Source organism: Panthera uncia, chromosome B4, assembly GCF_023721935.1.
Source record: "Panthera uncia isolate 11264 chromosome B4, Puncia_PCG_1.0, whole genome shotgun sequence".
NCBI classification, from domain to species: domain Eukaryota; kingdom Metazoa; phylum Chordata; class Mammalia; order Carnivora; family Felidae; genus Panthera; species Panthera uncia.
Window position 1 is genome coordinate 13,605,527 of NC_064809.1, and position 22,212 is coordinate 13,627,738.

At 45.0% G+C, this 22,212-nt stretch overlaps 1 protein-coding gene across 3 annotated transcripts in view; it reads right to left on the minus strand.

Moving 5' to 3' along the window:
- The window catches only part of NMT2 (N-myristoyltransferase 2), a 74,533-nt gene that overhangs the window by 8,640 nt on the left and 43,681 nt on the right, over positions 1–22,212 (minus strand). For all 3 annotated transcript variants that reach the window (XM_049624656.1, XM_049624657.1, XM_049624658.1), the window contains exons 2-9: positions 21,510–21,645; positions 16,964–17,108; positions 13,739–13,857; positions 13,551–13,642; positions 13,309–13,425; positions 11,854–12,024; positions 10,580–10,688; positions 1,694–1,864 (exon numbers count right to left, since the gene is read on the minus strand). In XM_049624656.1, coding sequence (XP_049480613.1) covers positions 1,694–1,864; positions 10,580–10,688; positions 11,854–12,024; positions 13,309–13,425; positions 13,551–13,642; positions 13,739–13,857; positions 16,964–17,108; positions 21,510–21,645 — 1,060 coding nt within the window. The remainder of the gene's footprint in view (positions 1–1,693; positions 1,865–10,579; positions 10,689–11,853; positions 12,025–13,308; positions 13,426–13,550; positions 13,643–13,738; positions 13,858–16,963; positions 17,109–21,509; positions 21,646–22,212) is intronic.

The window sequence follows — 22,212 nt, forward strand, 5'->3', positions numbered from 1 at the left end:
TACTTCCTGTGAAGGATTTTTCCCCACATGCTTCAGCCAAAAGAGCACATCACAATAGATGGGATGCAGAAGCAGCTGGGAGGACCCAGCTCTCTTCTAGTAAATCGGATGTTAGAGAGATTTGCAGAAATACAAAACGTACCATTCTTAATTTTGTTGCTTTGGAAAATAGGTGTTTTTCATGCAAATCATGTTATTTAGGTAACATGTTTATTCTTGTCCTATTGTTATTAAATAGTATACATATATTTCAATTATTTATTGTTTTTTAAACTAAGATACAACTGACACATAACATAATATGACTTTCAAGTGTACAAGGTACTAACTCAATACTTGTATATACTGCAAAATGATCACAGTAAGTTTAGTTAAAATCCATCACCGCATGCAGTAATAATTGTTTTTTCTTATGATAAGAACTTTTAAGATCTACTCTCTTAGCTCCTTTCAAATATATTGACACTATGCTGTATATTACATCCTCACGACTTATTTTATTAACTGGAAGTTTATAGCTTTTGACCCTCTTCAACCCACCCCCTACTCTGGGCAGCCACCAAGCTGTTTCCTGCATCTGTCAGGTGTTTTTGTTTTTGTTTTGGATTCTACATAGAAGTGAGAACTTACAGTATTTGGCTTTCTCTATCTGCTTTATAAAATAATAAAACATTTTTGTTTCAACTTTCAATGTAATAAATATCTGTAAATATTATCCCTAGAAATAAAAGAAAAATTAAAAAAAAACAAAATTGGGTCCTCAATAATTCTTGAGTCAAGAAGTCCTGACATCAAAAACTTTGAGAACTGCTGACCTGGAGAAACTTACACAAGTGCATAAAGATCTGAGTATCGAGATGTCCACTCCAGCGCGGTTTTCAGAAATAAAAGCTTGCTGTTCTCCAGAAAGGTCCTTTGAATTCACCCTATTTTCGCCGCTTCTGCCCTCACTTGGCTGTCATCCCCTATCCGGACCGATGCGCGACAGGGCTGGCAACACACTTCCGGCTCAAGGCTCGCAACTGAACGGGTGAGTAGGCCACCACCAGGACTTCTAACTGCCGCCTCACTCCTCCTCTCCTCCAGGTACTTACCAGATTAAATCTCAACTTTCCAACCTAATCCCATGTCACCCAAAAGAGGTTCTAAGTGAAACGTCATTTGAACAACAAATTCCAAGCTTTAAAAAAAAGGGGGGGAGGGGAGGGCTTAGAAAGCATCATGTTAAATCTGTCTAACCAATCAACAGAAAATCCAGACTGTCACTTTTCCTTCCTGAACAAGGGTTTCTTTCCTTCCTTTCCTGAACAAGGGTTAAGTGGCTGAGTTTGGCCATCTCAACCAAAAAGCAGTTCGGTTAAGCCAGTTTTGTGAAAAAGGGTATTAAACTTTGGAGTGTATGTCAGCCAAACTGGCATTTTCAAAACTGGGTAAAGCAATTGATCACACAGGGACCAACAGAAGAGCATCCTAATTTCCCATTAACAACTAGTAAAAATGTGCTCTACTCCAGGAATGGAAACTGTAAGAAGAAAGTCTGGTTCTATCAGGGTGAGCAGAAATCTGGTCTAGAAGCAGAGACACAAGAGAAAGAAGGAAAGGGAGGGGGGCATTCTTTGATTCTTCCAGCAAACAGACCTGACCAGATGGTGTTTTCACACTTCTCTGTAGTATCTTATCACCTCATCTTTACCTCCACTACAAACGTGTCGATAATGTGCTCCTGGGGGAGGAACCAGTGAGCTATGTCCTCTTCATCCATCACCGGGGCGAGATGAAACTGCTTCAGGTAAGTGTTGGTTAAGTCGCGAACCGCCTTGATGTCTCTCGGTTCCATTGGCCTCAAGCCTGAAGTCTTGGTGGCCTTGTTGCAGTAAAAACAAAACAAATTGGGAAGTTTAAATAGAAGAGGAATAAAAGGCCAGCTGTCTCGGAGTCACCTGGGATCTTGTCAGAACTGCTGAGTGCTGCGCACCACCCCCACCACCTGCACGGGTCAGAATCTACAATTTAACAAGATTCCCTGGTGATCCGTATACACATTCAAGTTTGAGAAGCACTGACTGAGAATATACGTTCGACGGCGTACTGTTCCCTCTGTCCGTGTGCCTGCTCTTTGGTCAGTACTGCCCGTGACAATACTGCCCAAAGTCAAAGGGAACACTACAAGCTGATCCGCGTTCCAGAGCCGCGACTTTTAACAGCTCACATCACAGGGCAGAACGATCTTATCAGCATGTGTTCTAGAATACTGTGCTTTAAAACTGCCCTGACATGTTGAAAATGCAGATGAAAACAGTTAAGAATCTTACTTTATTCAATAGCCTGCGAAAAGGCTGTTGGAATTTTGTTCTTATGAGCAACAAAAATGAAATAAAAGTAAATCATGTTGGTCAGAATGGGAAGGGAGAGCGTTTTAACAGTCAGCTATTTTCTAAAGGGGAATGGCGAGCGGCCGAGTACTGGCCCTGGCCTCTCATGCCATCTTTTGATTAAAAGGTGATCAGAGCAGGCAACTGAATCCATCATTCCAGAGCATCACGATTTCTGTGAGGAACAGAATTAACCTAAAGGTCCGAACAGGTCACCATGTGGATTTGTTCAACTGCTTGTCTCCAAGAGTTCCAGATATCGCTTAGCTCCCTAGGAACTGCCTGGACACCAGGACACTTGAGCCTAGAAGTGGGAAAACCCACTACATGTGCTTGTTTGTACAAAATATTAAAAATATTAAAATAGTTTCATTTGCCCAGCTAACTTGATTTTCTTTTAGAAATAGTGGGCACATTAAAAAAATATTTTTAACGTTTTTATTTATTTTTGAGAGATAGACAAAGCATGAGCAGGGGAGGGGTAGAGAGAGAGGGAGACACAAAATCCAAAGCAGGCTCCAGGCTCCAAGCTGTCAGCACAAAGCCCATCACGGGGCTCAAGCCCACGAACCGTAAGATCATGACCTGAGCTGAAGTCAGTTGCTTAACCGACTGAGCCACCCAGGTGCCCCTAAATAGGGGGTACATTTTAACCAATAAGTAACTATATATAAATACTGCTAGTCTACCTTTCCTATTCTAAGTTATTTTTAAATACTTTAAAATTAAATACTGCCTCTAAAATTAGATCATTACAGTTCCTGCATGCCCTAGTCTAGAAGGACAGGAGAAGCCGATGGTGGAAAATAGGTTTTCATCCTGAGTGCTGGCTCTGATCCATCTCAGTGGCTGTGCTGAGGTTTCTAAGGGTCCATGACAAACAATGCTGACTGATTACTGATTAGTGGGATTGAGCAATTTGTTCTTTGTATTTACAGACCAAATGTCCTTACTATGTGCCATTCTGTTATGATTCATGTAATCTATGAAGACACAGGAATGCAGCTAAAATACAGTGTAATCGTCTAAACTGAGAGAATGTAAGTCCTTAACACTGTAGAGAACTCATGTGGCCTTTCTGTGGAGCACAAAGCGAAAGGACGGGAAATCTCCAGGTCCTAGCTTCCAACGAACGCTTAACCACCCAAGCAGGCAGGGCAATAACGGCCCAAATGTGTGCTGAATGAATGCATGAATGGATAAATTCCTACGTTTTGTACCACAATCATTTACCTAGTAAGCTGTGGTGAAGGCTGCAGACAGGGAAAAAAGTCACTGTCTGCTCTGCAAAGATGAGATTTCTTTGCCTGGCACTTATGCGTAAGCCTGGCATAAATTCTTTTCTTCTTTTGTTTCCCCTAAACCAATTTTAGTGTTTGGTAGCATTTCTATACTGCAGTTTCACGGGAAGATGGAACCCGTGTGATTTCCAAATACTGTTAAATGTAATCAATACATATATATATTTTTAGATAGTTTTATTTATTTTTGAGAGAAAGATAGAGACGCACAGGGGAGGGGCAGAGATGGGGGTGGGGGCGGGGGAGACACAGAATCCAAAGCAGGCTCCAGGCTCCGAGCTGTCACAGCACAGAGACCAATGTGGGGCGCGAACTATGAACTGCGAGACCATGACCTGAGCTGAAGTCAGATGCTTAACTGACTGAGCCACCCAGGTGCCCCTAATCAATGTATATTTCTCAATGCTAACAGGAAAACTAAAATATATATACAAAGAATGTATATTTTTATTTTTTTGAAGTTTATTTATTTATTTTGAGAGAGACAGAGCATGCACAAGTTGGGGAAGGGCAGAAAGAGAGAGAGAGAGAGAGAGAGAGAGAGAATCCCAAGTGGGTGCAGAGCCCGATGTGGGGCCTGAACTCACAAACTGCAAGATCATGACCTGAGCCCAAGTCGGATGCTTAATGGATTGAGCCACCCAGGAGCCCCTAGAAAGAATGTATTTTAAAAAGTGATTTAAAAAGATGATTTTCTTCCATGAGGATGACCTTGATAAATTTTTAAGCAGCCTGCTCAACATTAAACTGCTTTTTCTTTTGCTACTGGTTCAGTAACAAGATCAAGCGATTAGATTCACTAATGAAAGCAACAGGATACATGCATCTGTTAAGCAGACATTCAGAAATGAAGAAAAAGCTTGCCAGCTTCTTCCTAGACCAGAACATTCTTCTGCAGGACAATTCTCATTCACTGAATATTTATACTGCAAAATCACTAAAATCAACATCTTTTGCCCGGCAGACATCTTTAAAGCAGCAGTTCCCAAATATTTTTGTCTGAAACCCCTTTACCCTCTTAAAAATTGAATATTCCCAGAAAGTTTTGCTTATGTGGGTTCTATCTACCTATATCTATCATACTAGAAATTCAAACAGAGAAAATTTTAAAACAAAACAATACTGGAGCACACATTCCATACGACCACTGGTAGACTTCACAGCACATCTGCAAGATAATTTCAGCGAAAAATGCATTTTATGTTTCAATGTTATTACAAAAATAGTGTTGACATCACAGACTCCTCTACAACAGACTCGAGGACTTCCAGGGTCCCAGGACTACACTTCGAGAAGTGTTGACTCAGGTCTCCAAAGGTGAGAATAAGGGGTGGTAGAACTGAGAATGGAAAACTCAGGGAAACAGTGTTTGGGCAAACAGGCAGAGAGAATGTATATGCACTGGGCAATTTGTAAGCACTTCAAGTGCTTTTATGCAGAATTTTTTTTTTTTTTTTTTTTTAAAGGAACATCAGACAGTATCAGCTATAAGAAAAATGCAAGGGGAGCCTGGGTGGCTCAGTCAGTTAAGCGACTCTTGGTTTCAGCTCAGGTCATGCGATCTCACAGTTTGTGCCTCACATTGGGCTCTGCACTGATGGCATGGAGCCTGCTTGGGATTCTCTCCTTCCCTCTCTCTCTGACCCTCTCTTGCTCACACTCTGTCTCAAAATAAATAAATAAGCATTAAAAAAAAAAAAAAAGGCAAGATCCCAGAAAACAGAGGAAGAATATTTATTTTTGCTGGCTCATAATGGCTATGTGTCTCAGTCCCTAAACTTGCTTCTAACATCATAAAGTCACACACTCTCCAAAACATCTACAGAAGCAAGAAATAAATTTTAAAATGTGAAATAAACCCTCAAGTTATAGCTGTGGTCCTCAGAAAGGGGGGGGGAGAACGCTAAGCCTGGATAAAAAATGATTAAGTTTAGGCATAACCCAAAAGAGTAAGGTGGTCATGTTTCGGAGAATTCAATAAAAAACAAAGACATTTCTAGTGACTGAGAAAATCCAACGTTTCATAAGCAAACTCTGTGGTCTCAATCAGACTTACTTTCCCAGGGTCCAACTAACATGCATCATTCGGACTCTGTTCACTGAAATATGTGTAAAATCTGCTTATCAGTACATCAGAGAAAAAAGGCTCAGCGCTCTATTAAGAAACAGAAGCTGTGTTGTTCTCTGTCGAGCTATGTGGTGTAAACTGTCTTAGAGCCAAGATTCCAGAGCAGAGATGGAAGCAGTGATTACGGTTATTGGCTTTAAAAAGGCAGCAGGAGGGTGCTAAATGGCAAAGAACGCTTCTGTGGCTACTGAAGGCAGAACACTGGGTCTCAGGACGTCTTCCTAAGTGTGTCCTGCCAGCAGCACCGAGGGGGGACACTGGGACATTAACCTGCCTGCAGTGTTTTGCCTACATTAAGTGCCTTCACCTTTAGGAGCACTGACCAAAAAAAAAAAATATCCGACAGCAAACATAAAACCAAGCCAACGTTCACAGGGCAGGGACAGGCTTGGCCCCAGCATCTCAGAGAGCAGAGGTCACGGCATGGGCCTGTGCGGTTCTCTCCCACCTAGGAGACTCTGGGCAAAGCAATTTCATTGCTCTCTTCCGTGAAACCGGGCGAACGCCCCGCCCCTCTCTGACTGTTCCGAGTAAGAAATGAGGCCGTGCACACGCGGTGTCTATCTAGTACCGCGCTCGCCATAACAACCTAGCTCCTGTGTTAAGAACTCCACGAATACGACAAATAAGACATGAAGCGGAAACAGTAATGACGAATCGGAAGATGAGACTGACCCAGAGCAAAAGGTGTATTCGGGAAGGTTCTTCTTACACGCCATGGTACAAAAATGTTCTTAAATCACACGATTGCTTAAAATCACCCACCTGGGCCCCTAGGAGGGGCGGCCGTGGTGTGGTAAGCACTGCAGTATCCAGCTGCCGCTGCTGCTTTTTAAGATTTTAGTTTTAAACCCTATGACCTAGCAAATGCACTGCTAGGTATTTATCTAAAGGATACAAAATTCCTGACTTGACAGGGCACATGTACCCCAGTGTTTACAGCAGCACTCTCAACAACAGCCAAATTACGGAAAGGGCCCAAATGTCCATCAACTGACAAGTGGATGAATGAGATGTGGTGTAAACGTGTACACACACACACACTCACACACTCACACACGAGTATTACTTGGCAATGAAAAAGAATGAAATCTTGCCAATTGCAACGTGGATGGAACTAGAATGTATTATGCTAAGCGAAATAAGTCAGTCAGAAAAAGACCGATATCCTCTGATTTCACTCATGTGTAATTGAAGAACCAAGATGGATGAATATAGGGGAAAAGAAAGAAAAATAAGATAAAAAAGAGACGGAGGCAAACCGTAAGAAACTCTTAAATACAGAGAACAAACTGAGGGTTGCTGGAGGGGAGATGGGTGGGGGATGGGCCAAACGGGTGACAGGCATTAAGGAGGTCACTCGCTGGATTGAGCACTGGGTGTTGTATGTAAGAGATGAATCACCGCATTCTATTCCTGAAACCAACACTACACTATGTTAACTAACTTGAATTTAAATAAATAAGTTTTTTTAAAAAAGATTTCATTTTTAAGTAATCTCTGTACCCTACGGGGGGGCTCAGACTCACAACCCCGGGACCAAGAGTCGCATGCTCCACCGACTGAGCCCGCCAGGTGCCCCAGCACTGTCCAGCAGGCCCTCAAGAGGCAGACCCTCAGGTGGCTGCCGTGGGCACCTTCCAGTTTTCTACTATCTGTACTCTCACCTCTTCTGCCCTCCTTTCCGCCATTATCTTACTCTCCCTTTTCCTCTCCTTCCCTGTAACGGGATGCAGGGAGGGAGACTGACACACACACCAGAGAGCTCCCGCCCGGACCCTGTCGACCATCCTTTCCTGTGTGTGCCTGTGCTCCAGTGACGGCAGGTAGGGACGCCCGACGGGACCGGGCCATGCCGCCCCCCGGGGGCGTCAGAGGTGACGGAAGCGGGAGCTCAGGGGTCTAACAGGTGAAACGCGGGTGTCTGGGGTGCGCACCCCGAGTCCCCACCGGTCGGTGACGGGCCCGTGTCGACCTGCACGGGCCTCCATCTTCTCACAGGAAAACGCAGACGAGGCACACCAGCTTCACAAGGCTGTCGTGAGAACACAGCGAACGACATGCGTGACAGCACTCTGTCAACTTCAATTTACTGGGAAAAAACAAGAACAAAAACCCAGTGCCTGACCAGTCAGTGACTTGTTACCAGCTTGTTAGAACTGTTACCTGAGTTGATCGATTTTTGTGTAAAAACGTAAAGGACGAAGGACAAAAGTCAAAAATCCTCTTACCAGCTCAGATTCTAATCACCCTGAAAAAAACCCGATGAGAGGTATTAAAACTCCTTCTACAACCGACACGTAAGCAGGCACTTTCCTTACACACAAGCTGGACGGCTTTGGGTTCAGAAAAATGAAATTCGGGGAGACCACCACAGCACAGCACGAGCCCCCCGTGAAAACTGTAGGCACGCCTGCGGGTTTCCAACTCCAACGCCCGGACGGCGGAGTCTTTCTAACAGCTGGAAGGAGGACGCTGACGACAGCCGGTGCCCGCAGAGGGGGTGTTTCGTCTTAGCTGTGTGCTGTGCTCACGGCCGCCTGCGCCTCTACGTGACTCTGTCCCTCTCGGGTCACTCCAGGTCTCGGCGGTTGGCTTCAAAAGAATCCTGGCCAGTAAACATTAGCTGTCATGTTGACAGTGTGACATCTTTGAAGGTCTTCCTACTTCTGCAGTTCGGTGGGTGCGTGCATCTCCACACGCGGGCCCACCCTCCCTTCTGCCGCTCCAGCCCCAGGGCATGTGGACCCTCCCCTGTCCCGTTGCTGCAGTTTTTATCTTCCTCTCTTCTGATCTATGTTTCCTCTCCCATCATGGCCTCAGAGGAGGTGAGTTAATTGGCTTGCGCCCCACTCTCTACAAAAACAGTTAAGACAAGGGAAGAAGAGGCCTTCTGATCCTTCTGCCATGTTGCGAAGCCTGGAATGATGATCTTGGTATCTCTGGCGATTGGTTTCCTTCACCTCCCTCCGGTTTTGTCCTTATGAAATTCTGCTTAAGGTCAGAAATTAGTTGATTCCTGTCTGTCATCAGAAAAAATACATCAAGGGGCACCTGGGTGGCTCAGCTGGTTAAGCATCTGACTCTTGGTTTCAGCTCAGGTCACAATCTCACGGTTCATGGGTTCAAGCCCCACTTCGGGCTCTGAGCTGACAGCACGGAGCCTGCTTGTGATTCTCTCTCTCTCTCTCTCTCTCTCTCTCTCTCTCTCTCTCTCTCTGCCGCTCCCCTGCTTGCTCTCTCTCAAAATAAATAAGCATAAAAACAAAACAAAACAAAACAAAATACACCAATTCGTGTGGCAACTACTGATTACATGTACTTGGTAAACACGCAATGGCCAAATGACAAAAGGAACTAGGGTCTACTGAACCCAGAAAGGCCACTACAGACAGCTGAAGCCCTCCCAATCTCCCAATCAAGCTAAAATATTCGCTGAACCACTTTCTAACAACCCAAAAGAAAGAAGAGCTCTGATGAAATCAAAACTTCAAATGAAAAGATCCCATCTGTGATGGACAGATTCCAAGATGGCCCCCAAGTGATGCCACCTCCTGGTGTTCACACCCCTGTGCTCCTCCTGAGTGTGGGTGGGACCTGTGACTCACTTCTAAACAGTGAAATACAGCAACGGTGGTTGGCTGTCACTTTCATGAACGACTACATAAGGTTCTAATTTCCATCTTGTGAGCAGATTCAATCTGTAGACTCTCTCTCCCTCACTGGCTTGGATGGAGCAAGCTGCCATGTTGTCAGCTGCTGCCCTATGGGGAAGCCCATCTGGCAAAGAACTGAGGGAGGCCTCTGACTGGCAGCCAGCAAGGAATTAAAAGCCCTCGGTCCCACCGTCTGCAAAAACTCAAGCCTGCTAACAGCCATGTGAGTTGGAAGTGGACCCCAGTCAAATTTTCAGATGAGACCCAGCCCTGGCTGGTACCTTGAGAGAACTTCACGAGAGACCCTGAGGCAGAGGCCTCGGGCAAGCTGGGCTTTGACTCCCGACCCACAGAACTTGGGAAATTATAAATGTATGTTTTAAACTGCTAAACTGGGGCCCCCGGATGGCTCAGTTGGTTAAGCAGCCAACTCTTGATTTCAGCTCTGGTCATGATCTCATGGTCATGAGACTGAGACTGAGCCCTGCGTCAGGCTCTGCACTGGGCATGGAGACTGCTTAAGACTCTCTCTCTCTGCCCCTCCCTAGCACTTTCTCTCTCAAAAAATAAATAAAATAAAATAAACTGCTAAACTTGCAGCAATTTGTTACACAGCAATAGAAAATTAATACACCATCCAAGCCCCAAATAAGGCAACACTCGTAAGCACGTTTAACTTTTCCCCTATTAAAAGACAACTTACCATGTTGAGAATTTGCTAGTTTAAAAAGATAATTTAATGAAATACTATTTCCTCTCCTTGGCCTCTCCTCTAAGCCTTATTCCTTAGTTCCTTTGTGTTAAGACAGCATCAGAAGCCTCAACTTTTCTTTCTTTTTACGTAACAGATGGTAAACACTCAAAATTTCAAAACTTACATGTCTTGAGTTCAATCCCATCCAACCACAAACTGAAGACTTAAAAAGCCTTAAACAAAACAAAATAAAACCCTGGTATATTCAAATAAGCTCCCTGATTTTCCTCACCCAGAATTCTAAAAAGCTACATATTCACATCCTCAAACACATGAGCCAGTTTTTAGGACTCTTGCAAATAATCTTTTTCTACATTAAAAGCTTTAGCTGTTACAGCTTCGAAAAACTCCAGAACATTCTTACTTACATCCGGAAGTCTGTAGAGCTTCATTGTTCTCTGTAAAGTCATATTTCTACTCAAGTGAGAAAATTTCACTTCTACCAATTTTCTGGGGTTTAGCGATCGATGCCAGTATCTGGAATACAACGAAGGTTTTAAAATCTCATCGATTTTCTAACTCTACCAGCTTTTACTCTTTGTCTCAGCTCAGTCATCATAGAGGCATTTAACGAACACCCTTGCTGCCCCCTGTGCAGTGTTGGATGCTGGCCCTGTTCTTGTATAATTAGCTTGGTTTTTTTACATCTAAAACATGTCCTGCTTTCCAGTTACATTCCTTTGTAGTTTGTGACCTTTCATCTCTGCCAGTAAAGAGCTATCATAAAACTGTAAGATAAAGTTAAAAATGCCCGGTCTGCAAGTATTTAACGACCACTGCTGATTCTACAGAAAGCAAACTAAGAAGTTCTAAAAACATATGAAAACATCCCCTCTAAATGAGTAGCCATTGCTTTCATATCACGCACATCAAAGAAAACAACTTTCTGAGAAACGACCTTGAGTTTCTTAAGTGATTCCAGTTTAGACAGATGATTTGTATTAAGATCTACCTGTGAAGTATATAACTAGTTGAATGGGAGACAAGTCATTTTATAGTTTCACATTTTTTACTGTTTAGTGGAAATTTCATCTTATTTGAGTCAAAAACAGTCAAGGGAGAGAAACTCCTTCCGATGCTTCACGAACAGGTTAGTCAAGGGAGAAATCTGATAAACCATTTTCTCCCTGGATTAACCTCTGAAAGCGTGATGAGAACAGATGAACTCCTAAAAAGAGCTTAAGCTCTTCCTGCTCTTAGCAAGCAAGTCTGTTTGGGCTTCTCAACTGGTGTTTACCAAACTTCTGGAACAGTTCCTGAGAGCAGTGCAGAACAGCGCGTAAATCTAAGCGTTTGGAAGGAAGAAAAATGGTAGTACTCTGGACATTTGAATTTCAAGACCACGGTGCCCTGGGTTCCCCAAGGTAGGGGCAGCACTAGTCTTTCCAACAGAAGAGACGCAGGAATACAGAACCGGCACTGTTAGCAGGAAAATGTTAAAACCTCTTTTTATCGCCAAGTGGCTGTATGGTAGAATGGAAAGAACACTGGTCTCAGTGGTGCTTGGGTCTGGTCTCCACCTCTGCTACCAAACCAGCTACAAAAGAACAGGTAAGGCAAAGTTTCCCGGTTACATGGGAGAATACTACTGGTAGCCACACGGCGGGAGGCAAGATTCAAGGTGAGCGCGTGGCACTATTACCTGCATGTGGCCACTGGCTTGGGAAGAACCACTCCAGCGGTATAAACGGCCTGAAAAATACCTTCCAGGTTTACTCTTCTGGTTATTTCTCGAATTAACACTGGGGCTACCCGCTTTGATCTCAATTTCTTATGAACACAAAGAAAGTTGATTTCTACCATCTTCTTCACACTAAGAAAGATGTCAAAAAGTAGAGCAAACATAAGACGAAAATGTTTTTAAAAACAAGACAACTCCCATAAAATTGCAAAGAATAAGAAACCGAGAGACCTCCTTCAACAGAATATTAAAGAAAAACAGCCCATCGTTCAGACATTTCACAAACTCCGATTGATACTCTATTCCCCATATATCCCCTGCCAAAATAACTATCACTATAGGCCATGGAGACCCAGACCCCCTTGTCCTGAAGACATTGGAGGACTTTGATCTTTTGTAAGTTTTCACTTTAGAAAGTGGATAAGATGTACCTCCAAGTTTCTACATCTGTTTTTCCTGTAATGTATGCAATGAGGACAAGAACGGGGTCACCCAGATGCAGAATCTGGTAAGATGTTGCACTGGAATCTAATGCAATTCCTAGGTCCCCAACAGGTACCTTGGCCACACAGAAGCTGGTAATTTTCTGAGCTACGGTAAACCTTTCAGGGCTTCAAAGCCCATTTCCTGCGCTGGTTCTAGATACACGGGCATTTCATTTGGCACCAAGATACCTTGACATCAAAAGTTTTTGAGCAGCAAATCAAGTAACCCAGTACAATGAAAGGTAAACAGACCTGTTATGGATTAGCTCTCTGACTTTCTGGGCTAAAGACCGGAGCAAAAACACAACATAGTTATCCAATGGATAAAAAGATTTTTAAAAAATCTCTCCTAAAATTTATTAAGATAATTTTTTTTCTCTAGAAATAAGTATGAAATACCTATTTATATCTTTATTCAGACACACACATAAAACATCTGAGTGTGTGGGGTGCCTGGGTGGCTCAGTCGGTTAAGCATCTGACTTTGGGTCAGGGCATGATCTTGAGGTTCTCAAATTCGAGCTCCGCATCGGGTTCTGTGCTGACAGTTCAGCACCTGGAGTCTGCTTTAGGATCTGTGACTCTCTCTCTCGGCCCCTCCCCTACTCAAACTCTCTCAAAAAATAAATGTTATAAAAAAAATTAAAAACAAAAAAAATAACATCAGAGTGTCTGCATGTATGAGACTGAGAGGCAGAGACACAGAGCTGCCCTTTTTTTGTTGTTGTTCACGGTCCAGTTTTCTTTGATTAAATCAACTTTATCTTTTTGAGCAGTTCTAGGTTGGGCAAAACTGAGCAGAAAGCAGAGTTCCCGTAACCCCCTGCCCCCACCGTAAACAATCTGCATGAGTAATTTTAAAAGCCCGCTGGAACTGCAATTCTGGAAAAGTAACACATCAAAACTGACACGGACGAGCTTTAATACGTACCTGTCATAAATCCGAATGTTTGCCGGGATGGCACTGATGAACCCCACTAGCTTTTTGTTCGAAGACACTCTGACCCCACAGTGCCACTGAAGGAGCCAGCCTGGGGGACGCAGAGCCCTGAAGTCCATGCAGGCAAGGGAGACAGGTGCCGGTTAGTGTCCCGGGACCCGGGGAGAGACGGAGACACGCGGTCCCGACCGCCCGCGCCCGGGGCCGCCCCTCGTGGCGCCAGCGACACTCACCAGAGCAGGAACTCGGGCGAGTAGTCGAACCGGAACATGCTCTCCTCGTCTTCCACGTAATTCTCATTTAACAGCGTGTACAACTCCTTGAGCTGCAAGATCAAGCGAGCGTCCTTTCTATGGCGCTCGGAACCAACTCGGAAGCAATTTGTGCGAAGGCAGGTGCTGAACGGAAGGCCTGTACTCACCACGTCGGCATTACCCAGATCTAAAGTGTCCCACATGAAACCCTGCGGCAGGGAATACGGCTCCCGACGCACGTTGTCCTTATCCGCTTCGATGGCACCGTGCGAGGTTATCACTTCATCTGGAGAGGGACACAGAGAGAGAAAGGCAGAAGGACAGAATATTCAACGACAAAGTATTCGGATGACCCAAAATGGTCCGTTCCGTAAAACGACACCATTTTTAGGGGCCTGGGGTGGAATATAATCTTTGAAACCATGCTACCGTTTCAGCCACTTCTGGAGTGACAACAGGGCAGCTGGGTAGTGGAGAAGGGCTGCTATCTCACCAATCAAATAAGAGGAGAAATCCTTTGTCATGCAGTGACAAGGTGTTTATTATGAAATGACAGGGACTTCTGAGCCTCAACCCCCAGATTACAGAGCCCCCACACAGCACAGCTTGGAGTCGGTGTCCTCTTACTCTGCATTTCAAAAACCTGGTTGCGGGGGAGGGAAGGGCTGCAGTGACCTCTGACCCCTCCCAGCAAAATCTACAACTAATTTCAGGACTGTTCACTGCTCTCCGCCTGGAATGTTGCCACTACAGCCAAAGTCATAAACGTCGCTAGCGATTTCCACAAAGGCGCCCTTTTCCAGGTTCCTTCCCCACGGCTTCCCAATGCAACTGGAAGAGAACCCGGGCTCTTCCCGTGGCTGACGTCCACCTGGCCGCCCACCTGGCCGCCCACCTGGCCTGGCTCTCCGGATCCATCCTCAGGGACCACCCTCAGGCTCATGGCTCACGGCTTCCCTCCCTCTGCACGTGAGGCCCTTCTCCTGCTCGCCACGTGGCTGGCAGCTTGAGTGTTTTCAGATAGAAGCTTACACATCGCTTTCCCCACAGCATCTCTCCCCGACTAAAGCTTTTTCCTGCCTGGAGGATGCTCTCCCTCCACCCCCACCTGGCCACCACTTTTACCGTTCTCTCCCATCACTGCTTCTCCGGTACGTTGCCCACGGCATTTAATAATGGACACTCAACAAATAACTGATAAATCTTACTCAGCTGTCGAAAAGAAAGAAACCTTGCCATCTGTGACAACATGGATGGACCCTGAAGGCATCATGGGAAGGGAAGTAAGTCAGAGAGAGAAAGACAAATACCGTATGATTTCACTTATATGTGGAACCTAAAAACCAAAAATTCTCAACTCACAGACACAGATTGGTGGTTGTCGGGGGGGGGGGGGGGGGGGAAAAGGGGGGAGGGGGGGGGGGTCAAAGGTACAAACTTCCAGTTATAAAAACAAGTTCATTTTGGGGATGTCATGTACAGCCCGTGATTTATTTGGAAGTTGCTATGAGAGAAGATCTTAAAAGTTCTTACTATAAGAAAAAGAAAAACTGTAACTTTGTGTGGTAACAGATGATAACCAGACCTGCTGTGGGGGTCATTTTACAATGTATGCAAACACCCTATCGTTATGTTGTACACCCGAAACTAAAACAATGCTATATGTCAATTATACTCCAATGAATAAATAAACAGAACCGGAAGGAAAACAAGGAACAAATACCTGCTGAGTTAATGACCCTCAGGTACAGGTTCTTGGCATCACCTTTTTAGGGGTGGAAGCCACAGGATCTGTACCAGCTACAAGGGGTTTCGTTTTCTCTTTCTAACCCCTGCCTTTGTCACATCCCTCTTTATATCCGCTCCACCAGCTCACCCCCCCTATGAATACCTGAGGCTCCATCAAGCCAGTCTGAGTGGTCAGGTTCTCAGCTGCTCCCTTAGAGTCCCTCCAGGACCTCTGCTTAGAGTCAGGCTACAGGAGGCTCTCTTGTCCCCCGGGGCACTGACCTAAAAACCACCAACAGCTTGCCAAGCAGCACTCAGCTGAACCCAAAACATTCAGTCAATAGACCTACACTGCTTTAGCTAACGGTCCCTCGATTCAATGGCATTTAAAATCCTGTAAATTCATGCTAGAGTCTCCCTCCACTACCAAATACATTTATTTCTAGAGCCTGAAAGAAAAGACCAGTGAGGATAACTGCTTTCTTCTATCTTTCACACTCCAAATCCCGTGCTTTTTAACATGTGTGGCTGCGAGACGAGCGGTAACTTTAAAAAGTGTGAAAACCACTATTTGAAGGCACAGACGATTGTTCCCTGATTTTTATATGACAAAACTGGTTATTTGTACGTCAGTGAACTATTATGAGATCTGGATGACACGTAACCCTTTACCTGACACAGATGCTGGAAGCTGAACAATCAAGAAGGAAAAACACAGAAATAATTATCATCTATCTTCATATGAGGATAACAGTAAGCAGTGGGTTTAGCTTTTTATGCAGTTAAAACAATTTTAGTGCATTTATATCATCACCCTCTTTACTGTGAAAAGAGAACACTTCAAATGATGTTTATGGACACGTAACAGGAGAAAGTCAGAGCGATGCCCGCTGCCCGAGGGGCCCCTGGAGACCTCCCGAGGGGCCCCGTCCCCTCGCTGTGCTGCCATGTTCTCCCACTGCTAACAATTAACACCAGTGGTGAGCGTGCAGAATCCTCTTGTTAAGAGGCATAACATTTTCCATTTCAATTAGGTTGAATAGGGCAAATTTCCTGTGTCTTTTGGAATAACTGAGATGTGAGACGGCTAAAAATTTATGTACAGGGAAAACTCTTCCGTGAAGCTTAAAACCAAAACTGGTTCTGAGACTGTCTTTTATATATATATGTATTTTATTTTTTAGTTTTTTTTTAAACTTTTTTTATTTTGGGGGAGAGAGAGAGGGCATGCAAACAGTGGAGGGGCTCAGAGAGAGACTCCCAGGCAGGCTCCACACTGTCAGTGAGGAGCCCGATGTGGGGCTCGAGCTCACGAACCGTGAGATCATGACTAAGCCGAAACCAAGAGTCGGACGCTTAAACAACTGAATCACCCAGGCGCTCCCTTTTACACATTTTTAAAAATATACGAATGTTTCAAGTGAGAAACCTGGGTTTTTTTATAGGAAGAGGAATGCGACTCTAAAACTGTTTCTGCTGAAAGCCAATATCACTACGCAATATTTATATTTTAAAGAAAAATATGACTTTTGTGTAAATTTCTAATCTGTGACATAAAGCAAATATGTTAAGTGAAGTTCCTTTTGTGTTTTTTGTTTGTTGTCAACCCAGCTGTGTTTTGGGGTGGGGGGAGAGGGGGGCACGGAAAAGGCAGAAAAGCTTACTTAATTTGGGTACCGGCTGGGTGTCCCAAAACTGGTATCTGTGTTTGGCAGCCTCATCAATGTTCCTGGCGGGGCCCTGGCATGCGGACAACAGCTCCATTGCTCTCTGGATATCCTGCAACTTCTGCATTGGAATGGTGGGATTCTATAACAGCAAAGACACACAGACACAAAGATGAGGAAGCTTACGTGGCTCCAAAACCTGGGCCAGACACGTGTGTATCTGCCCTGGAGACGACAACACCAAAAACACAATCTTCCTCTAAGCCTGGTCAGGGTCTTGGGCTCAAGCGCTAACGCACTAAAACAGAAGTGAACGCATTATGTTAAAGATCACAACAGCTCTGTAGCTTTTAATGGGGCTTTGACGGTTTTGGAAATCTGAGGTAAAGCCAACCATCCGCTGGCTTCAGGGTCCCACCTGGCTGCGAGGGGTGAGGGGTCGTCACCATCACTCATCTGGAAGGAGCGGCAGGGAGGAGTGACACACACGCATGAATCACTGCCCTACAGCAGCCAGTCAGGCACACCCTTGGTGTCACTGTTAGGGTTAGTGCTCGGCAGCAGCAATGTGGGGACAAAGGAAAGGACTGCTAGGATGCAAACAAGGGAGAAAAGGGAAATAAAAGAAAAAAAAAAAGGAAAAAGAAGACAGAAAGAACTGTGAATTGAGTGCTAAGCTGGGAAGGAAGTTAATCAAGAAAGAAAATCTCACTATGAATGCCTTCCTCCTGGACCACCCCCTGCCCTCTCCCAGCCCCGATCCTCCCCCAGAGACAAAACCTTCCAAAGAGCAGTTTCTTCCGAGAGTTTAGCTCTTTGGCAACCACAGCCTGTTTTCCCCAACCCAAGTGTTGGAAACTAACCTTTTTAAGTAAAACATATTCTCAGTCTGGAAAAACGAACGTATCTTTAAATTCTAAGGTTCCTTCCTCGAAGCCAACATTCCTCTTATCTCTGAAGATTCCCAGCTCTTTTTTTTTAATCCCTCAAATAATGCAATTCCACATGGAAAATGAGACTATTCCTAAAATGAGAGCACGCAGTGCTGAATAGTAAAATCACGGAGTTTTTTCAATACACAAAATGATTAGTTTTAGAACTTTGATGCCACACGAAGAATGCTCTTCATGTAGTTCAGAAGTGGTTGACGAGAATTTCAGAGCCCTTCGGTTTTCCTGTATGTCAACACACCATGGGCACCAAGGAGAGGTACCATCGACACTCGCTGGTTTATTAACAGTGGCTCTGGACTTCTGTTCAACTTTGAATCTGAGGTCTGTGGTCTGGAGTTGATCCTTTGACTTGGGAAGCTATACCCATGTGCCACAGTACAAAACAGGGTTTATTTAACACAGACTGCCCTGTCTTTGATTTGTCACTGGGTTTGCTTAGGATTCTTGCCACTACAATAACTCAAGGAAACAAAGTGCTGGAGTCTAACCAGAGATGGGTTGAGGTCAGTATCGTCTCCACTTCTAAGTCCAACGGCATCACCCAGGACTGCCACAATTCTGTAAGCTGTTTATCTGGTATTTTCATAGAGGTCTAAGTCACAAAGATCAGATTTCAATTACACATATTAACTTGAAAAAATACTTTGGCTAGTCCCATTTATTGTATTTTTAGATTTCTCTTGCTCTGGTCTCTTCTGAACCTCCAACATAAGAGGGACTGATTGCCAGCAAAATGAAATTTACATGCATTTGAACCCCCAACAAAGCAGTCTCTTTGAAGACCTATAATTTAACCAGGAACTCAGAGCACAGCATATTTCAACCAGTAATGCTTGAACACGCACCCGTTTATCTTTTTAAAAGCAAATTTGAACCTACACAGTGCCTGCACTGAATCTGTCATGCGTATTTTTCTTTCCTAATTTTGGAGTTAAATTCTCAATCCCTAACATACCAAACTCAAGCAGTTTTGCGGCCGACATGAATCAGCATCTTTGCTCCAAAGGAGCCAATCCTATCTCAGCTCCATAAAGACCTCAGAGTGGTGTCAACCCTACCTCATTAGCCTCATCAGGTTGACTAGCAGTCTTTCCACAAAATGACCATTCATGAAATATTTATATCTGAATGCTCACTATTTTAAGTGCTTTCTTAAAGTAGATACAAGTGAGCACAATTTTCAAATCCATGGTCATAAAGCAGCAAGGAAAATTCAGCTATGATATTTTCTTCTTTTTTTTTAATATGATTTATTGTCAAGTTAGCTAACCTACAGTGTATACAGTGTGCTCTTGGCTTTGGGGGTTGATTCCCATGATTCATCGCTTACATACAACACCCAGCGCTCATCCCTAGCTATGATATATTCTTAAAACTATCCATCCACCTTCCACACAGCAGCACCACCTAAGGGGAAACGATTTGGTGTTAGGGGAGGTGAGGATGTGTATCAACCCCATGTTAGCTTCCCGCTACCATATCCCTACGTCGGGCACACCTCTTTTCCTCGGTGGAATATTAAATACCAACAGTGCCCTTTATTTTCTCAATTTAATACTCTGGAAAAATGTCCAGGCCCTCCACCACTAAGACGTCTAAAGAATCCAGACAAATACCATCTTATTCTGGCCCTTGAGTGCAGAGGAGGGCATGTCCGAAACACCACCCGCTGTAATTTACAGGGTTATCCAGAGCCAGCATCTAGTGTAAGGGAAAAGAAGCCCCAGTTTAAAACAAAATGCAATGGAGGGGTGCCTGGGTGGCTCAGTCGGGTAAGCGTCCGACTTGGGCTCAGGTCACGATCTCACAGTTCATGGGTTCAAGGCCCACATCAGGCTCTGTGCTGACAGCTCAGAGCCTGGAGCCTGCTACAGATTCTGTGTCTCCCTCTCTCTCTGCTCCTCTCCCACTCACACTCTGTGTGTGTCTCTCTCTCAAAAAAAAATTAACCTTAAAAAAATTTTTTTTAAACAAATGCAATGGAGAAAAAGGCCCGCATTAAAACATTGTGATGTATTCTCGACCTAAAAAGAAAATAATTTCTCTACCATATGATGCAAGCAGTTCCTCCTGCGGTGACTAGCTCTAGTTTCTTGTAAGTGACCTTCAGAAGTAAAGGAAGGGTGCAAAACCACTGGGGGGTGTGGAGAGGGCAACGGGCTGTCAGTGATGGGAGAAGCAATAAGGAGGGTCACAGCGGCCTAGAAGTGACACCGCAGGGATCCGACGAAGCGACTGAGGAACGGGAAAAATGAGTTTACGGTGCACCTTAATTGAGTGACCTCGGAAAGTATGCCTGGTGGACAGAGTATTTATCACCTGAGAGACGAGCTGAAAAGCGAGGGGCGGGGGAAGACCCCGTTTTCTTCTCACCCCACAGAGGGAAACTGGGCAAAGTAAGTATCCTCTCAGTGACTCCTGGTCCTTACGAGGAAAACGGTAACAACAAGAGAGACTGCCTGCAAGATTCGCTTCTCGTGATAAAGTGTCAACTGTGCACAAGGAAAAAAACCTTCAGCCCCACGAAACTTGCATAGTGCTAATAACCACCATGTAGGCAGTGCTTTATAATACAGAGATCATTTAACTGTAACCTCCTCCTCATGGCCCCGTGAGTTGGGGCAGGAGGCAAAAGGCATGACCCCCACGCCGCAGGTGAGGACACAGGCGCAAAGGGGGTGACACCCACGCGTCTCGTGAGCCCACATTCCCCGGTCCACTCCCGAGCCCTTTCCGCTATACCACGCGCTACCCAGGAAACCCACACGGAGCTGTGACCGTCCGCGACATCTCTGCCTCGTCCTCCTTCGAATCTTGCCCCTTTCCACGCTGTGAGTTTCTTGCATCAAGAGGGCTCTGTGCGTCCCTGTGGCCAGCACACAAGGCCCGTGTTCACGGCCAGGGGACCGCGGCTGGCCACACGGGAAGGGGCGCCTGCCATCTGTCCCACCAGAGCCCCACGAGGCCGGCAATCTGCCAACACGGGGCTCAGCGGGACAACTGCTGGTTTGGTCCTGGATGGGTGTTTCTCCAGCGGGAATGTTAGGAGCGATTTCCCACCCTCGGCAATGGAATTTGAGAACGGCCACTGAAGACTGGTCAGACCCAAGGTCAACGAAGACTTACCCGTGGCTGCTCCCGCTGGAATCTGCTGCCAGATGGTGTTGTGCTATTCAGGTAATTAGACAGACACCCAGAAAAATTACAATGTGAATATCTTCTGAACTAAAAGTAATTAAATACTAAGTGTAACTTCAAAACAGGAAAAAAAAAAAAAAAAAAACAGCACACCTAACAAGCTCCCAATGAGACTTAACTTCTTTCGCTACAATCTGCGTACTAATTTGCTCTGAGAAAAAGGAAAATTGCAGGCTCTATGCACATACACACAAAAACTCAGTCTGTACCTCTTAGTTATTCAGGTACTTAACATCAGCTTCAGGAGGCTGTAAATAGCCTCCAGGTACAGTGCCCTCCAGCATACAGCCACAGCAAATCCCTAAGGGTGCCCCAACACGGCACCGAGCTGCACAAACCAGCTCTCACGTGCGTGAGAAACCACAGAGGGGACAATAAAACAGGGGGCTCACTTTTGAAGGCTGCTGGATTTTAATCTCCTGGGAATCAGATGCCGAGTCTGACTTGGTGCCTCCGGAATTTGGTTTCTCCTTTTTTCGCTTCTGCTTCTTCTTTTTCTTTTTGGCACCCAAGTCTGCTCCGGGACTTCTGTTAGGAAATTTACAGAGGGCAAAACAAGAACAAAAAATCATTATATAAAGTTAATCATTTAGGACAACACAAATTAGACACAGGCAGGGGGAAAAAAAGCTGTCAGGATGCATGATACCGTGATTTATAAGAAACAAAGATATTTGACCATTCAGATGACCAAGTATATAGCTCTCGTACCTACTTCCTACGTGACAAGAGCTTAAAAATGTCTCTTATGTTAATGATGTGACTTTTGGAAAGCGTCTAAGGATGGGGGCTGGTTGCCAGCGGTGCCTACCATGTGTTAGACGTTTGGAACTTTCAGTCCCAGCCCCCAACCCCCAGGGAGGAGAGAGGGGGGCAGCAGAATGGCCAATGACTTCATTAGTCACGTCTACGTATCGAAGCCTCTATAAGAACCCAAAAGGGCAGGGTTCGGAGAGCTTCTGGGCTGGTGAACACGGGGAGGTTCAGGGAGAGTAGCGGGCTCAGAGAGCACAGAGGCTCCACACCCCTTCCCCACACCCAGCCCTGCGTATCTCTCCCATGGGGCGCACCTGATTTCTTTTCTGATAACCCGGT